A 20244-nucleotide genomic window follows, 5' to 3' on the forward strand; every position below is an offset into this window, starting at 1 on the left:
TCTGTACCTTTTGTGTTAGGGAAGCTGACACTGCTGCTGCTCATGGTGTACTTATAGTATGTGTTAGTGTGGCTTGGGATACATCTTTTCAATATACAAAGGCAAAAAAAGATGTGATTGTCAAAGCTTAAGGATAGTTTGACAGGTGAAACTTTTTTGTGCATATCTAAACCGGTGCTCTCTAAGACATTGCATTGGCAAAGTCAGCTGACTGGTTCTCTCTGTGACTCACTCACTATACACCAGCCACTGATGCTTTGCACACATTCCACTTCTCAGACTCACTTGCAAAATTAATAAACATTGCTCTCATGGGGGATGATTCTCATAACAGAAAAAAAGGCAACAGACTAAGTTTAACAGCGTAAGATTTTCTTACAAAGTTCTCTATGGGTCCAAGCCCTGGAAAGTGAGCCTGTATTTAAGGCACTGTGGACAAACCATAACAGATTTCTGTGCACCATTTGGCTCAAAGAGGAGTTCAGAGTGGGACCTCAACATGGTTCTAGCTCAGCTGAGAAACCATCAGACTAATTAGATGTTGCTATTCTGCTCTGGTTTGCACCATGAGCTGTGTTGGAAGGAGTTGGACTTTGATCCTCCTGGATCATGGCGAAGCAAGCTGCCTTTGGAATCCTAGTTGTTTTAACAAAGACCACCTTTTTTTAGAGGCTCCGCACAAAAATCACGCTGCCAAGTGTCGTTTGTTATGGAGGTGATTTATTTAATTTGAGCCTGTGTTTGCCAGTGGGAGCCACTGGTACTCATTTTTACAGCCAACACTTTGTTTTCTGTATCAGACATTTACCAAAGAGCAAGCGAGGGAAACTAAACAAAATGGAAAGACGGAGGAAGAGAAAGAAGGAAAACCGTCATAAAAGGAGAAAGCATGAACTTGAGGGACTGAGATAAAGGGGCAGGGAGTGTCTGGTAGTGATTAAGGGCAATGGAGCTGGATTCAAAATTAGTCATTCTTGATATTAGGTGTGCTAACATTCAAGTGCAGTGGCTTCAGGCTTCTGGGCAGAACCTTGGGCACGGTCACTCGTTCTTGTACAAATTAAGCACTGCATGCATGAGGCAAAAGTTCCAGTAACCGTCCTGGAGCAGTTTACGCATAATCCATTGAGGCAGGGTGGTTGCTTAAAAATTAGTCCTTTTATGGCCTTATCTTCTTCAGAGCAATCCATTTGATTTCTTTCTAGAACTTAATTGCTTTCCACCTCGGTGGGCTGAAAGGTGCAGTGGACTACCTAGGTGGACCACAAGGGTTATCCTATTTTAGGTGGTAAAAAGTATTTCATACACTGGAAAGCAAACAGGACTTGGACAGAGACAATGTATCACTGACTGATCTCATGCATTAGTGCTTTAAGACTTTTCCAACAATGTGATCACTTGAAATATACAGGGATAAAAGAAATATAAATGTAAAAAACTCAAATTGAAAAAAAAAAGTAATTTTGATGTAAATACAGTAACATTTCTTCAGCTCAAATTCATTTTAATTAAAACCAGTTCTCCAGGGATGCGTCAGAAAGGCGCCATATAGGTCTCTCAATCAGAGGTTACTCATAGCGAACGTGCAAGCTTTAGTGAATAATACCTTTTATTTCAGTTTTATAAAGCGCAAACTCGGCCCCAAGGTATTGGAGCGCTTTACATGAGGACCAGTTACATTACACAAGGACACATTTATCTTTTGTAGGCAGGGGGGGGTTAAAAGATTTGCCCAGAATCCAAACTTCACCAGGAACTTGTGATCTCTTTTATTTTGAAACTTGTTAAGTTACTATTAAAAGTGTGACAACCCTGCTGGCCATACGAAAGTCATGTGAGCTAACCCGAATACCTTGCCCCTAGGGGGGACAGTAGCACGATTTGCTGTTCGTCCCTTGGGCATATATACCAGCAATGTGCCAAGAGAGCTTTCAAACTCACCCACGCACTGTTGCAAGCTTCATCTTTGTGATAATTTTAAAGTTACCACCATGAACAAGCAGGGGATGACTGCCTCCTTAATCACAAATCACAGAAAGTGAAGTTCAGAAGAACTCTATGTCTCCTACTTGTGTGGCAGGAAAGGAGTTAACATTGTCTACTGGTACATGCAAGGAACTAAAGGCCAGTTAAGGCCCCTGTCACTGTTCTTTATTGTGTCAACATGTTTCTGCCAAGGTTAGAAACCTATTCAGGTCACTGGCATTCTTCAAAACTTGAGCCTCAAGTCATCAAGGCTAAGAATACCAAAAGTATTAGTGAACATTTAAGGGCACAACTTAGGGATCCCTTATAGCTTTCATCCTGATAGCAGAACTGTGAGTAGGTAAAAAAGAACCGATATACTTAAAAACCATGAAATAGCTCACTCCGACTGTCCTACATGCCAAGAATCACAACTTCGCTGTGGCTTATGATAAAGCAGTCAGAGACACCATGATTGTGCCTACTGGGGCAACTGCTGCCATTGGTAAAGATGTCCTCACCTTATGGTGGTTGAACTCTCGAGTCAGCAGCGAGAGTCTGACCTCTCATTAACTCATGCACTCTGTAGACTGCAGTGTGATGCTCAAGACATCTGTGAATGTCTGAACTGCACCCGACTGAGAAGACAGATGCTGACATTCAGGGCAAATGATCAAGGCTGGTTATACAAACCAGAGAGCAGTACATAAGAGGTTCATCGATCGGTTTTCAGAGTCTGTCTTCCGGTACAATCGGACAACAGCTTGTTCATCTTATAGCTCAGAAGCCACTAAACAAATACAGCATCTCTGTAAATGCTAGGCCCTGATCCAGAATCTGCTACAAAATCTACCTACACCATGGAGAAAAGGAAAGTGGGTTTCACTTTGGGGCAGGAGGGTGTATTGATTCATATGTTCATAGCTACATTGGTGCAGTTCAATGCTAATTGCAAAGTGAACCTGTTCCACTACAGGTCAGTGAATATAAAGTTTGCACATTCTGGCCAAACCAGACACAAATTCGGGTAAAAACGAAATATACTCTTTCAAGTGTCCTTCCGAGTTATTCCTTTTTTGGTTTGCATTTTTCTGTAGTTACTTATCAGGCCATTTTAAAGTAGTAATATTCTCAATGGCTCTTCTCTCGCTATCGTATTGATGCCAGCCAAAATTCTGCACCTTTAGGATGGCAGAGGAGAGAGAGAGAAGGCAGAAGAGGGAGATGAGGGAGATGAGGCAAACGAGAGAGATGAGACAAAAGAGGGGGCGAGAGCAGCAGCAGCAAATGTCAGCATAGGAAGAAAGAGAAAGCCGGGCCTGGACATCCTGTCGCCTGTGAGCTGCCATTCCACATGGATCACTTGGCACCATGCCATTCGTCTGGAGATGCCAGACTGAATACTTGCAGAATACAGTGACCACAGTTAGCCCAAAGGCTGCAGCAGTGACACTTGTGCTGCAGGCCTTTCACACTGCAATGATAGGCATTCCTGAAGGCTTCTTTCTGAACGCGCGAGCCCCGTGAGTGATTGGAAGGGAGGGAGTGGGGGAGGAGCAAGTTGATAATACAGGCCAGTGAAAGCAGCTGATCAACAGAGCTCATAATAAGAGCTGCTACATGCAGTTCTCCTCGGAGATCAGAGCAAGCCCACAGCGGGTCAGCTCCGAGGAGCAGGCAAAGAACGATGTGCCCTGCTCTGAGGCAGGCTGCAGCATAACCCACCTTCTCCGCCCCCCTGGCTCGGCTGGAGCCCCATGACTGATTGGGAGGGGGACGGTGGAGCTTGGAAATAGACAACAAATAAAGTGAAACGAGACACGGGATCAGCAGCTGGATGATGTTTGGGAGGTGGCAGGGTTGTTCTTTGCAGCCAAGCATTACGGTGCTCTACTAAATAAATTAATAAAAAGCCACAGCGATTGCTGCTTGATGCTGTTTGGGAAGTGGGAGGGGAGCCAAGGCATTTACTGCTCCATGCTGTTTGGGAGGTGGGAGGGGTGTTCTTAGCGGGCAGGCATTGCCGGGTGCTGTAATGGAGCGCTTATTAAAACAAAATAGTCCCTAAACAAAAGAAAACCACCTAAAGTGTAAGAAAACTGTAGTTGCCCGGTGCTCCTCGCATACAAACGGAAGTGATGTCAAGAGCAACGGCCAATAAGGAGCTAGACAACAAGGTCACTAGAGTTTATAACCAATGGTAAGCAGTAGCTGTAATAACAGTCAGTAGAGTGATTACAGCAGGTCTTGCAAACAGCGCATGCGCGCTGATGCTCGACCTAAAAACTTAGTAGCTCTTTTAGGACACCACAGATTTATTTGGAGCACAACAGTTCCTGATAATTGTACCTCTTGGTGGGAAACTTGATAAATCAACTTCTGTAATCTAATGTGTGAATATTGCAGTGTTATTTACCCTTGCTCAAATCGTCCATCGCAGGATAGATTTAACATTTACTACACAAAGCTCTTTTCCTACAAAAAATATTTATATCAGCTTGACTAGACAAAATGACTTATTTAAATGATCATGTAAGTCACCTTGCTAAGCAACTTTGACCAAGGACAATAATCCCTTCTAAAGTGTGTAGAAATAGCTATAAAAATAGATGAAGCCGAACAAACCTAAAAAATAATAGGTACACTGAAAATAATATGTAAATCAGTTAGAGGAAAGTTCTTAGGAAAACTGAGATGGTGCCTCACTTTCTGAGAATTAGCACGAGAGGATGGCTGCAATTAGAGGTTAACAATGGTAAATGTGTCTAAGTATCTGGTTCAGCCTATAAGTATTGTGGTTTCTTACATAAACTACTGAAGTATTCACAGTGATCTCTGAAATGAGGACACACTTGTAAATGAGGTTCATTGGATTATTTCTTGTATGTATCACGTTGTCAGATGCACATATTTGTAATTAGACCTGGATTCGCACCGAATACTGCTTTTTCATGTCTGCAAGAATTACAAAACAGAAAAAGACAAACCAACAAATATATATTTCCATGTGTTTTTGAGGATTTGTTACACATGCACAAATTAACTTTCTTGGGCAGTGTGTTAAATGTCATATTCAGAGTATTGTGCAAACATTTGAATTAGAAATTCTGAAATTTTGCATCAAGTTAATGTGTCATGTTTTTCAGAGAAGCCCCTACTGAACAGTAAGTATATAGACCTGCGCACTTGATCAGTGTGAAGGTTTGGTAACTTTTGGGGTGTATAATGGCATTGTTATTGTTCTGTCCTGATATGCACACGTAACAGCATCTCTAACGTAAAGTGATTAATTAGGAAACCTTTTTCCTATGTACTGGCCATTTTATTTTATGGACCGATATGACTGGCATCGTAGACCTATGGGCAGTGAGAGAAAGCTAACCACCCTCTCAAAGCATACATTTCCCCCTAAACGTGGCAGCTGATTGGGAAATGCTGTTTGCCATATTTCACGTTTATGTGTTCAAGGTAAAACTGCAGAAATCCTGTGCAGGTGGCATCAATGTAGCAAATGTGGAAAGAAGGCCCCAAGATTACAGTGCACTATGCTGCACAGAATTGATATTTTGTCTATGCTCCTGAAGAAAGTGTTTGAGAAGCCTTTCTCCCCTGACATCTATGGTTTGGTATCCCAAGATCAGTTTCTAAAATGATGGGGACATTCGGGGTACCCAGAAATAAGTTATTCGCTTTTTGATAAAGTTATGGCCTACCCGTAAACAACTTCTAAAGCACTGTCACAAGGTGCCAAGTCAACCAAAAACAGAACGGCCCTTAGCGGGCATTTTTTGTAGCTCTGTTGTGCTTGAACCTTTTGGGTGCAGAGATCGAGACTACCGCAAGAGCACAATAAGATGGTATCTGCCCTTTTTAACCATCTTCAGCAAAAGCATACAACCTTGCCCTGTTGAAGGATTTAGATTTTCCTAAGCCTGAAAGTAAAACTGTTGATCAGAACAAACTGCCTTACCCGACCCTCGATCCATCACAGTCGGCCACTTAAAGGTGCATGTGCCCTAGTCTGCATGTCCCATATAGATGAATTGATTTGAAAGTTTCCTGCTCTTTTCTAAATTTTACTTTTACTTTTTCTTTAAAAATTAAAACCTCATTTGCCACGTAACAAATTTTTGTCATGTTGTGTCAATAAATTATTAAATTGTATTTTCTGTTACTTAGGGGGTCATTAGGATGACGGGCGGACTTTGTCCGCCCGCCATCCTCTCGGAATTCGGGACCGCCCGCCATAAGGGCGGGGGTCCCGTGGGGGGTATTAGGATGTGCCCGCCACAGTGGCGGGCACATCCTGCATTTTTAGCATTGTGGCGGGGGGTGCTCTCTGTACTGCCCGCCACAATGCTAAAAATGCATTTCAGCATTTGCATTAACAGAGCGGCAGGCACCGCGTGGTGCCTGCCGCTTTGTTAATGCAAATGAAGGGGTGTACCACAGGTACCCCCCGTGTGCACCCCCCACCTATACTTCACTCTGGGGGCCCGCACGGGGCCCCCAGAGTGAAGACCGCATGCCTTTCCGTGGCGGCATCGCCGCAGAAAGGCACCTAAACACAACCATCATAATATGGCTGGCGGTGTCCGATAGACACCGCCACCATATTATTCCTTTTCCGCCCCGGCCACAAGGCGACCGGGACGGAAAAGCGGCGGCCGGTCTTTACGTCCGCCGAGGTCTCCCCGCCATACTAATATGGCGGGGGGGGGGGGAAACAAGTCTGGATGTCGGGCGGATTTCACCCGCCAGGCTGGTGGTGGCTACCACCAGCCTGGTGGGGGCAATCCGCCCGACATCATATTGGGCCCCTAAGTGTCTATATTTTCTGTTTTTGTTATGGAATCAAATGTTTTTGGGCCCTATTCAATGCTATATAATTTTTCTTCTCAGGGATCTCTGTCCACTTGCTGAAGGATACCAAGGGTGTTAAAGTCCTGTTGTTTCTGTGAGATAGAAAGAAAGAAAGGACTATATTGAAAGGATTCTTCTCAACCCGCGTCATGTTGGGTAGAAACCAAAAGAAGACTGAAATGAAGGCAAGGGAGCCTTCAGTGCAGGCCGCCTTTTATTTGTGTGGAAAACAGACTTTGGCAGAACAAGATGCTCATTCGTAGCTCTCTGCATATCACGGCAGGTGTGGAGTTCAGGCAAGGTCTGTGGGGAGAGAACTGGCATAAAGTGATGGCGGGGGAAAAGAGTGGGAAGCAAAGGGTGGTGGATGTTTGGGGAAGAAGAGGAGGGGGAGGTCGAAGTGATGGTATAATGGATGGGAGCAGAGAGACACATGGGAAAGAGGTGGAGGTCGCACAGGGAGCGACACATGAGAGGTAAGGCCTGGGTAACCCGGGGTGCAGCACACGAGTGGGAGAACGATGAGCATGACACAAGTGAAGGAGGGAGCAGATGGATAAATAAACGGCAAAAAACAGAAGTAAGATGGGAGGGAGCTAGCAGAGCAGACTCTAGGGGAAAAAGAGTCACTAATGCTGTTCAATGGAAGTACTCGATTGGAGGTGGTGGATACAGCCAAAAGCATTAAGTGAGATCGAAATTCTCCAAAAAGCCAACGGTTGAATGAGGCCCTCTGTTAAATATTTTGGAGACAATAGGTCTGTTTGACAGCTGCAATGTCAAAACCCAGGACTAAAAATGTGAACTACATTATCATTTTTATACTGATTCAGTAAAGCATTTTGGTACTCAACATTTATAAGCCAAACCGATGTTCACCTTATTCTTATTAACTGGATGTTAACACTTTTTGCAGTTTGGTTTTGACCGTAGCATGAGCTGTATCACCTCTTTGTGTTGTGTATGATACTATATTGTACACTTGAAGAGTGGCTCCAAGATGTCTGTAGCAAACTGCCAAATACATACTGAAATAATGTGACAGTCTAAACTGGAATGCTGTCACCTCCTTTGGGTTTCTCTGAAACGTCTTGACACAAAGTTCTCAAAATATTTCTTCCAGGATATTTTTATGTTCTCTACTCAACACAGATTTAGGCCTTCACTTGGGCTGTTCATATGTGACTCTTGCGAATGAACTTTCTAGCTTTGAATATATCTTATATATTTTTTCTTACAGTCGACTTTGAACTCTGCTACAGAAGTGAAAAAGTGGATACCAAGCATTAAAAAGGAAATTGAATATTTCTTGGAGGTAAAACTTTATATCTTCATATCCTTCTAAAGGTTTTGCATTTAAAAATCATAATTTTGCTGCTTACTACCCATCTATCTGTTTTTTTTTCTCCATATGACGTAATGGGATAGGATATGCATATGGACAACAAAAGACATAGTTTAAAAGCATAGAATAAGATATCATAACATTGAGAAATTAAAATTAAGAGGTAGGTACAGCAGTGTAATAAATACACTTTAAACAGTTTTACGGATCATACAATTCGAGACAATATATTCTCAAATTGACCACAGTGAAGTCATGGTAAAATACACATTATGTTTTTCAACTTTCCCCAATAAAGGTGGGAGTTTCACAATGTTATCGCCAAAATATTGAAATTTTGAATCTATTTTGTTCTCTCCCAGCTAAAGTTCCCTTAGTGCTCGTCAGACAACTCCCACTCTTTCTATCTCAAAATGTGTCTTGGTTGCATTCAAGTGATGAAATATGTGACCGTTGGTACACCATGTACACATTCATACACAAACACAGCCACAGACACTGAACATGCATGTATTGACACCTACATAGGACCTGAAAAACACATGCTTTGATGCGCAGATGCTGCACACACACTCACATAACCACAAAATGTTCATGCACACTTACGCACCAAAAAATAAACATAACACTTACACGTGCACAAAAACAACAACAGTGCATATACTTATGCCTCATGTGTTGCACTCTGGAATAGAGTGAGGCCTTTCCAAAAAGCTGTAGTGGGTTACACGGGGGCAGGTGCCACGCCCAAGGGTTTGGATGTTGTCATGTCTGCCATTTTGTGCCTTTTAGAATGTTTTAAGTTGTTCATCAAGACAGTTTGATGGAGAAAATGGTGCACTAGGTCTCCAAATCCCTTCACTTGCGAAAGCCCTTGGGTTGGCCTAGTACATGCTGACTATCCCAGAGTCAGCTCCTAATGGAGGGGGTAGGCGAAGAGGTGCTGGAATGGAAAGGGGTGCGTTGCATGAGAGGGTGTTATAACCTCAAATGGGTGACTCAATAAAACAATCCCAAGAAAATGGGTCGAACATGTCGCACATTGGCTAACTAATAGACTTTTAACACAACATCGCAAGGGCCAATAGGAACATATTTTAGTACCAACCAGGGAATAGGTGGTTATTTGCATGGCACAGAGCATAGCACCATTCAATGCAAAAGTATGTTTAATCTAGACAAGCTAGAAGAGGAGTTTGGAGTCGACAGTATGTCTCACATCATTCATTGATTAGAACTTTTGGGAAATATGTGCACTTACAGAGTATGTGCGTCACATCATTCATTCACTACCATGCATTTTACATTTTAGGGAAGGTCAGTATATGAGTGCAGCAGCTGGGCGTTTTTCTTTTGAATGATTTCTCGGATGTGATACTCTGTCACAATGGAGGTAATAACTTATCATGCCTCCTAAAGGATGGCCATGTGCTGCTGAGGGCAAAGTAAAGTGGCATGGAAGCTAAGGCAGGGGTCTGGGCAGGATTCTGCCCGTGCTGGCCTGGACATTGTCGGCTAGATCCTCGATTCTGGCCTCGAAAGGACTGGGTGTCTGTTACTTGGGTGGAGGCCTTTTGCGTTGTCTTTGTACTGAACTCCTTTTGAATGATCAAAAGGGGTGTCATTGTTGAGGATACTGCTGCTCGGGCTTAAACAGGCCCAAGAAGCATGTTGTGGCCCTGTTTTCTATAAAGCTCTACAGTGCCTAGTCTGCCTTATCTGTGAACAGACCGGTGCCGCCACATGCCATATTCATTATTGACGTCAAATAACGAGTGTTTTTCATTCACATGTGGCACCGAAGTACCGGACTGGTGCTAACCGCAGTACTTAATCAGTCAGTGTTCAGTTTAGAATGGATTATGTACTTTGCTGCATCCTGGCCATCCAAAATTCCCCAGGGACTGTCATCAAAGGTTCGCTAACCATATGCCATAATGCGTGAGAGTAACCCTAGGAGGCAGCTAGCACTGGTAGAGTGAAGAGTAAGACTGGCAGAAACACTGGTTGACTTAATGTTCCATATGTTTGGACTCCAATTCAGAGGGGATTCCTGGGAAATGAGTTCAGGTTAAGCCTGCTTTTAGAAGCCTATATAACCAGGCTCACATGTGTAACATGCTGTGCAAGAAAGGCAGGCTCTCCCGGAGTAGGTCTGTGACATCTAGCCATTTACCTATTTACTGGTGGACAAGAATAAGGTTTGGCCCAGGTGCCCATTAATGTATCCGTGGATGCCTGTCTGAGCTATGGAACGTTTGACAGTACATTGATCTTATAATTCAGCAGCCGTCACGATGAGTGCAGCAAAAGAAGCTGAAAAATTTTATGTTATGTTATGTTATTTTATTTTGTAATGCGCACAGCTACCCAACAAGGGTTTCCCAGCGCAGGCCATAACAAAAGCTAGGAGATATCGGAATTAGCAATGTAGATTAAAAAAACAGGTTTTTAATTGGTTACTGAAAACGGAAATCAGCTTCTCCCTCCTCATCCCATCAGGTAAGGAATTCCATAAGGATTTGCCCAAGAAGAGAGAAGGAGCGACCTCCCATTCTCGACAGTTTAAACCTCGGGATTTCGGACAGTTATCCTGATGACGAGCGAAGCAGTCGTCGGGGGTGGTACTCATGAACCAGATCTTGTAAATATTTGGGGGCAGAGCCGATTTTTATTCTGAACATATAGCATAAGGCTTTAAATTTTATGCGATGTTCCACCTTAAGCCAATGCAGTTCTCTCAGGGCATTTCCCATGTTGGACATTCTGGGAAGACCGCAGAGCAATCTGGCTGCAGAATTTTGCACCACCTGAAGCTTACGTAGTACCTCTCTGTTGGACTCAGGAAGAGAATATTCCCGTAGTCCAGGCGAGATGTTACTAGAGCCTGGACGACTGCTCTTTGGTTGTCTATAGGGAGCATCCAGATTATTTTTTTAGCCATTTTAAGATGGTAACACAGGTGGCTGCTGTCTGAACTGCCCGTTGTTTCATTGACAATTTGTTGTCAATAATGAAACCTAGGTTGCATGCCTGAGAGGAGGGCGTGGGTAAAGGTCCCATTTCAGCTGACCAATGTTGGGGGCCACAACGTTCAGACCCTTTTCCAAAAATGAGTACTTCCGTCTTTTCCCCGTTAAGCTTGAGCAAATTTAGTTACATCCATGCTGCAATCCTGCGCAAGCCTAATTGCAGATTAGAAGGGTCCTGTTTCCTCCCTGCTGATAATGAAAAGATGATTTGTGTATCATCAGGATAGGAAAACAATACAAGCCCTGCCACTTCCGCAATCATTGCTAATGGTTGCATATAAATATTGAAAAACACCGGGCTCAAAATAGAGCCCTGTGGCACACCGTACGGGGAAGAATAAGACTTTGAAGAGGCTCTGGTGGAGAACACCTGGAATGTTCGTTCCACTAAAAAGGAAGACACCCAACCGAGCGCCGTCCCAGCGATACCCAATGCCTGTAAAGATTCAAGTAATACGGTATGAGAAACCGTATCAAAAGCGGCACTTAGATCTAATAAAATAAGGGCAACTGTGTCGCCGGCGTCCAAGCGCTGTTGTAACATCTCATAATATTAACCATAATCTCCTGTGCTCTCCAAAATGATGCTGTATGTAGTCAGAATCTGACCCGACCAAGTTGTGGAGAGCTTGTGGAGGATTTCCCGGTAGGGTAAGTGTGTTTTTAGAGTCAGAATGAGGCTGGACTAGTTGTAGCCGATGACGCCACTAGGGAGTGAGACAAAATAATGGAGTCCTCCTCCGGTGTTCATCAGGGTCAGTGTTGATGTGATGAGGACCAGCTCAGGTCTTAGCACTGGGATCAAAATCTGGTTGGGTATCGGCCTCAGAGGCAGTGCGGACACCCAAACAGGGTCAAGAGGCACAGATGGCATGAAAGATGGATCAGTCACAGCCATACAGCTTGAGGCCTCCTTGAATCTATGAAAATTGACGATGTACCAGAGGGAATGGTAGGGTGTCAAATAGGTGCAGCATTGCTTCTTTGAAAGACTCTGTCTTCTACAAAGTGGCAAATGAACCCGGAAACTCTGATTAAATTGGAATAAATTGAGGGATCTGTTCCTCGGTATGTGACTGGAACAGACCGATAGGCTTGTTGATGTTCATGCATCTTCTCTGTTGGAGAGTGGCAGAAAGTGAAGAAACAGGCTTAAACTTCTTGCTTTTCTTTTTCTTCAGCTTAATTTGTATTTCTATTTCTAGAGCAGAACATTCATCCCAAGGGACAGCACAGCGCTAGGAGAGCATAATCCTGATATGGGGAGGGCGATTGTGATCAGTTTCAGGGTGAGACGTTAGTAGGTGGCTTTGGTTATAATCTAGAAAACTAGGTTTTTAATTTCTTCCTGAAGAGAAAATATTCATCCGTTAGCCGTAAATCTAGTGGAAGGTCGTTCCAGTGGACTGCTGCTAGTTTTGAAAAGGATCGGTCTCCTGCTCTAATCCTTTTGGTCTGTTTGATCTTGGCCAAGGTCTGATGGCGAGACCTTAAGTTTCGTGGGGAGTGTAGAATTCTATCTTATCTTGCAAGATACGGGGGCCACTCTTGTGTAGCGTTCTGTGTGCATAACAAAGGAGCTTGAACTTGGCCCTTTAGCGTACTGGCAGCCAATGCAGTTCTCTCAGACTATCAGATGCCGAGGTGTATTTGCTTTTATTGCAACCAGCCTAGCAGTTGCATTTTGGACCACCTGCAGACGGGAGAAAAGATACTCGGGCATGCCCACATAGAGCGCATTCCCATAGTCCAGTCTCATAGAAAATAAGGCCTGGGTAATGGATTCTGTACAGTTTAGGGGGAGCCAGGAAAAGAGTCTACGAAGTAGTTTCAGTGTAGCGAAGCTTTTGTCACACAGCATTCGAATTTGATCTTGCATGGACAGTGCGTTATCAATGAGTATGCCCAAACTTTTTGCAACTCTCTTGGGTTCAGGGGCAGCTCCCAGCGCCTGCGGCCACCAGGTACTGTCCAAGATTAAGTGTGCTCCACCGAAGAGCGAAATCTTCGATTTTCCGGCATTTAACTTTAGACAGTGTTCCGTCATCCAGGTTGTTGTTTCAGTGAGACAGTTAATTAGGTTACTTTTGCTGTCCACATGCTTGTCTTCCAGGGCAATTAGTATCTGCATGTCATCTGTGTAGGAACAGATATCGAAGCCCCATTTCCTGCTAATCGCTGCTAAGGAGGGGACATAGACATTGAAAAGAGTGGGGCTCAAAGAGGTCCTCTGCGGGACATCGTGTTTGATAGTTTTTGAACTTGAAGAATAGAAGCCCATTTGAATTTTTTGTGTTCTATTTTGTAAGAAGGAGGAGAACCACTGAAGAGCTTTCAAATGTATTCCTTTTTCATGAAGGATGCGTAGCAGGTGATCATGAGATACAGTATCAAAAGCTGCCATCATGTCCAGAAGGATCAGTGCAGCAGCTTTACCTTGGTCCACCAAGAATCTAATGTTGTCTGCCACGGCAAGTAAGGTGGCTTCTGTATTATGGGCAGCTCTAAATCCTGTCTGAGAATGATCTAAGAGGTCATTGGTTTCTAAAAAATTGACCAGGTGTTTATTGACCAATCTTTTCAATACTTTTGATTAAGTATGGTAGTTGCGAGATCGGTCGGTAGTTTGCCGGATCATAGATTTCAAACCTATTTATTTTTAGCAGTGTAAGTATCACGGTTTCCTTCCATATAGCTGGGAGTGAGGCTGAATCCAGGGATTTATTGAAGATTTGAGTAACATGTGGGCATAAGACTGATACAAGTCGTGAGAAGATAAAGTGAGGGCATGGATCAAGTGGGGATCCTACTTTAACGTCAATCATGGCTTTTGCAACCTGTTCTTCTGAAAGATGGGCCTGGTGGCCAAGATAGGCATGTGCCTGAGGATGTGGTGCTAGTGTTTCCCAATCCGTATTGTTAACAGCAGGCTGGTTATTGAGGGAGGCATACATTTTGGCCACTTTATCGGTGAAAAGCGGTTGATTAGCTCACAAATATCAATTGTGGGAGCCATGGTCTGGGACATACTAGTTGGTTTGCAGAGTTCACTCACTATTTTATATAGTTCTTTAGATCATTTGCCGTTGTCTTCTATTCGTTTTGCATAGTAGTGTTTTTTTGCTTTTTTTAGGGCGTTATGATAACTTTTCAGCTCACCTTTGTAGATCTGCCTATCATTGCTATATTTAGATAAATATCCACTTCCAGAGATTTTCATTTATCTTTTCAGTAGTTTCAGTTCTAGTGAGTACCACGTCTCTGATTGTGTTAGCCTGCCTGATTTGCTTTCTAATTTAGGGGTGCACTGATCCAGAGCATTCACAATCTCTTTGTGCAGGAGCTCTGGCTCTGCCTGGGCAGAGAGTGTTTTGGTGGTGCTTGGGTCACAAGAGGAAAAATGGGAAGCAAATAGGTTAGGGGTGATGTGGTTCCATGGTCTTTTTCCTGTTGTTGCCCGTGTGGGACCATGGGTTGGTTTGATTGGCAGGTTAAAATTGCAGGAAGTTAAAGGGTGATCGGCCCAGGACCGAGGTATGATTTTGGAAACATTGGTGGTCTCTGTGGGGCCGATTACAATGGCGGACGGACTGGAGTCTGTCCGCCATCGTGGTGGTGTCCAGGACCATCCACAATACATGCGGCGGTTCCGCACCCCAAAGCCACCATGGGGGTCGCATCTTGCATTTTAACATTGCCGCCGCGATGTTAAAAGTGCATTTTGTGCATTTCACTGCACTACGTGGGAGGCACCACGCGGTGCCTGCCACTTGGTGCAGTGAAATACACCCCCCCAGTGAACCCACACCTCCCCCAACACAAGGGGGCCTCGAAACGGGCCCCCAAAACCAATCTCTGCCAGCCTTTCAATGGCGATTTAACCGCCACTGAAAGGCTGGCTGAAGCCCTATTGTAATTTGGCAGACAGTGCCTGCTAGGCACCGCCACCATCTTACCTAATGTGGACCGTCTGCCAGGCAATCTGATCGATTGCCTGTGGCGGTTCCGTGGCAGACGATCTTTGTGACCGCTGTGGTCGGATGCGTCCGTCATCCTAATTTTGCGGGGGGGAATCGCGGTCCGATGGCGGAAGGACCGCCACCGCATGGCTGGTGGTGGTGGTCCTTCCACCATCTAAATCAGCCCCTATGTTGGAGAACAGTAGATCTAGTGTGTGTCCGGCCATGTTTGTTGGCACTTTGATCGATTGATTTAGCTGCAGTATCAGCATGTCATTTTCCAAGTGTTTGGCCCCTGGGTTCATAGAATTTTCAAGGTGGATATTGAAATCTCCAATGACTAGGAAGTGTTTGTGTTTTAGGCAGAGAGGGAAAAGTTGAGACAACAATTTTGTATTTAAATCTGGCTGTTAGCCAGGGGGATTGTAAATGACTGCTCCCCCGAATAGTTTATGTTTACCATTAGACACAGAGAAATCTCGGATCTCATGCGAGCCTAGCTGGGCCACTGACTTGGGGTCACAAGTAAAGCACTCTTTGACTAGGACAGCTGTGCTTCCGCCCCTTTCTGTGCTGTTTTAATAACTTCTATCCCGCCGGTAAAGCAGTGGCAATATCGGGGGAGTTGTTATCGTCTAGCCAAGTTTCAGTAGTGAATGCTAGGTCTGGTTTTAAATCTGCTAAGATGTCCCAGATCTCAAGACAATGTTTAGGCATTGATCTGGAGTTAAAACAGATGCAAGTCATTTGGTAGCTATCTAAATTGATATCTTTCCTCATATATTGTACAAGTGTTGTTTGACAGCCCCGTTTACAATGACCGCATGAGAATGGACCCTCCAGATCTCTAGATGTTTTAACACACAGAGTTCATGGAGTTGCTGTGGTTTATCTAGTTTTAAAAGCATTTCTCTGGAATATTTTTGATATATGTTAAGATTTAGCATTGCAGGGGCAGGGTTCCTATCCCCTGGTCTCAGTCGGGCACGGACGGTGCGTGCATACTCTGCGCAGCTGTGCTGCGGCCCCGTTTTTGTACTCTCCTATGTTGAGCAACTAGACTGTTGCCCCTCCTCCAGCACTGCTTCCGGTAACTTAAAAAAATGTAAAAGGTGCAAACCGGAGGACATGTGAGCCTAGAGCTCCGAGAATACAGTGCACAGAAAGAAGTAGTTAGCATATTTAGAGCAAAGGAGCATGCAATCCTTGCGGTTTCCGCGCCACGGACCCTTTTTTGTACCCCCCCTCCAACTAGACTGTTGCTCCTCCCGCAGCGCTGCTTCTATTTATCTTGCTCCTATGGGAAGATATGCAGGTAAACATTATACATAGCATTTCCCATTCTAGCCTATGGGCAAGATAGCCTTTCAATACTGAAAAACGAAAATGGCTGCAATTCACTATCGGAGCATGTCAGTTACACTAGTACATGCTCTACCTTTCACATACACTGCACCCTGCCCAGGGGAGTACCTTGGGCCTTCCATAGGGGTGTCCAATATGTACAGAAAGGGAAGGGTTAGGCCTCAGGGCAGCATGGCGGATAGCAACTGCACAAAGGCATTGTTGTGGCAGGCCTGAGACATCATTTTAGGGCTACTCATGTGGGTGGCACAATCAGTGCTGCAGTCCCACTAGTAGCATTTGAATCACCAGCCCTGGCACACTCAGTGCACTTTATTAGGGACCTACTGTTAAAACAAATATGCCAATCATGGCTAACCAATCACAGTAACAATGTTCCTAGGGAGCACTTGCACTCTGACACTGATCAGCAGTGGCAAAATGCCCAAAGCATCGAAGGCAGCAAAAACCAAATCCAGCACAGTGTCAAAAATACAGGAGGTAGAGGCAAAAATTCAGGGGAAACCACGCAAAAGATGCCAGGTCTAACACTTGTGTTTAGAGTTACACATTACAGGCTGCCCCAGCAAGTGTGAAAAATTAGAGACTACTACTGAAGTAAGTGTTATCATGCACTGCATTTACTATGATGCATTGGGGAAAATTGAGTGCTGGGATGTGAGGCAGTGTCTTCGCACCCACCTTCAATTCTGGCTTTGAAGGAATGACTGCCTGAATAATACAGGTTGGGAAGACACAGGTGGGGTATGGAATCTCAGGGATCAAATACCACCTGGAAAAAGTAGAAGCAACACCTTATAGGTACATTTTCCAATAAGCAAGGTGACTACCCTCTAAAAGAAATAGCACATCTGAGTACTTTTTAGGTCTCCTCTTTTATCTATCTGTTGTTTAAGACCTATTGTATACAATCCCAGTGTGAGGGGGGCTTTGGGTCAGCACATTGCTTATTATTCGCTTTCCTATCAATCTTGTTTGCTTTTTTCCCTCTTATGGATGGCCTTCCTGCCTCTTCTGTTAGCTTCATTGCAATCCTTTTGAGTGGATGACCTCTATCCTTCCAAGGCTCAGAAGAGGGAAATACGCTTTCTCTTTTTAGCACTCCATGGCATGCATGGGTTTGTATACTCTTTTTCCATGTGCTGCTTCCTCCTTAAATCCTAATTCTCACCATGTTGCACCCCATCCCGTCCCTAAAAGCACAGCAACAAGTCTATTTTTCTCAGATTTCACTAAAGAGCAGACTTATATCGTGTTGAATTTCTTTATCTTCTGCTTTCCACTCGTTGCATGGTAGCCTAAGCTATGACGCACAAAGCCCGCATTAATGACACTGGGGAGGGGGCAGGGTTTTGCACTCAGCCTGTATTTGAGGCAAAATAGTGACTGGAGAGATGTGTACTCCGTAAATCGGGTGCAGGTATGCTGCAGAGCACCTAAATCTGGAGCATGTGTTCCAGTTTCTAGTCATGTCGAAAGTAAATGGCAAATTTACATTAGCACACTTCCCAGTTCTTTTATGTATGTGCAACTAACTCTATATTTTATTATTAAGCTGAATATCATGCAATAGGTTTTTTAAATTGTGTTCCAGAGTTTCCTGGGTAAAATTTAAAAAATAAGCTGTGCATTTCTTAAAGATTGAATATTTTGAATTCATTGTTTAGTTTTGGAGTACCTGTGTTTGTGATACCGCCAGCACCTTAGATTTTTTTTAACAATGCTTTACAAACAAGCATTGGAAAGCCTGCAGATAGAAGAGCTTGCTGAGAAGCAATTGCCAAATGGCAGAGACTCCAGGTGCTGTTGCTGAGCTTTGTATGGTACAGGTTACCTGATGGTGCACCATTAAATAACTTTCAAAGGCCAACATGCAGCTACTGTTAGACTGACTTTGATAATTAAATTGTTACCCCCTTAGTAGTATAGAATTGTTATATTTTGATGGTGACATTTTGTAGGAGATTACTTATTTGACAATGACTGCGGAGCCCCTAGAATGTCAAATTTGACTACAATACCTATTGGTGTCTCCAAGATGGGACAAAGACACAGAAGGCTTTTCATTTTGGAAATAATACTCCAATACAGTGAAAACCTGACTTCCCTGTGTTGAGAAGGGAGTTATCTCACGTAGGCGAGTTGAGGCACCCCCAGAATAAGGGGAATAGGAGAATCATTAAGACTTACTTCCAAGTTTTGTGCATGAGCCAACTTTCAAGATAATAATCGACATACTGTCTACCGCAAACCTAAAAGGAGATTTTTCTTTGATTAAAGAATGAACCAGAACCTCCCAGACTGACCTAATAGCAGCAGTAAATGAGACTACAAAAGACATACATACACTGGTTGTAAATGAGTGATTAAGGGATAGTGCAACTAAAAAGTGGTAATATCGACAAATGAACAAATTCAAGGGCCAAAAAAATGAGTCCTGAGAGAAAGTATAAGAATGCCATATTTGGAAGAATACTAAGTCGGGCCTGAATCTAAGACCTTCGCTACACAATACCAAAAGATAAAAAGAAAAAAGAAAAAATGCTGAGGTCCGAGTTAGATACTCCTTAAGCAATGGCAAATGTAGCCAGTTTTAGAAAACGTTTCTGACGTAGAGCTGAGATATGGGCTTTAGCGTTTTGAGGTTAATTTAAACTGCAAGGTAAGGAATAATTATACTATCTAAACAACTCGTAAGAGAGGGTCCGAGGGAAATGTTTACCGACAAAACAGGCTAATACCCCCTGTAAGACTACCTAAAAAACAACAGAGCCTGTAAGTCAAAGGTACTTAGGAGTGATAATCAACACTGGTATAATTGCACGGAAGTGAACCTAACTAAAGACCATCAACAGTAGCTGATTAAGTCCTATCAGCCCACCCAATGGCGGAGCCTCATCATGTAGGACTCCAATACCAAGGTAAGTGTGCAATCGCCCAGTTGTCAATTAGCGATGCATTACTCAACCGAGGTAAGGTCACCACCGTTGTTAGACTTGAGTGGGAGACTGATATGTGCAGTGCAGGAAAAGAAAATAAAATAGTGTGTGATTAAAATGGCTATCGAGGCAAACAAAGACCTTTATTAACGTTTGCCTGGACGTCAGGTTAAAAAATAGTGAAAAAACAGTGTGGAAAAAATCACTGTTTGACTTGCTTGATAGAAAACTAAGTAAGATATAAGAGGGCCAACATGTTTCTGCCTTAAATGTGAAGAATCACTGGCATTCGTCAGGGCCGAATTAATATCTGCTACTGCAAGACACTATAATGTGTGTGCAAGAATTAAGGAAATGTACAATATATGAACAAAACGGAACCATCCTACCACATCTTGTCAGTATTGTCGTGGTGATGCGATGGATTTTTCCTGTGAGAAATCAAGAAGGAAAAAAAGAAAGAAGAAAAGAACAATGTAGACATTGCATTTTTACATTGCTCAAAAGTTAAATCTACACCAAACATATTCAAGTGGGATGATTTAACGTGCAAAACCAGTATAGACTCACAAACCTAAGACAGGACCATCACTCATTGGTGATAGTCACATATAAGGTGCATTCTGATACGTCACCCAGTGATTAAAAATAATGTACACAGTATCAACACTTACCCAACAGTGTGTGGGAAGTGGACCTCACCTCACCCGGCAACTGCTCGGACGAATAAGGCACCGCTCTGAACGTAAAAAGACAATATCTCACCAGATGCATGT

At 43.6% G+C, this 20244-nt stretch overlaps 1 protein-coding gene across 2 annotated transcripts in view; it reads left to right on the plus strand.

The window, feature by feature from the left end:
* Positions 1–20244, plus strand: part of LOC144798849 (uncharacterized) — a 72109-nt gene that overhangs the window by 27710 nt on the left and 24155 nt on the right. For both annotated transcript variants that reach the window (XM_078669929.1, XM_078669919.1), the window contains exon 3: positions 8069–8143. In XM_078669929.1, the coding sequence (XP_078526055.1) occupies positions 8069–8143 (75 nt within the window). The remainder of the gene's footprint in view (positions 1–8068; positions 8144–20244) is intronic.

The sequence above is a fragment of the Lissotriton helveticus genome, chromosome 1_2 (genome assembly GCF_964261635.1).
Source record: "Lissotriton helveticus chromosome 1_2, aLisHel1.1, whole genome shotgun sequence".
Taxonomy (NCBI): domain Eukaryota; kingdom Metazoa; phylum Chordata; class Amphibia; order Caudata; family Salamandridae; genus Lissotriton; species Lissotriton helveticus.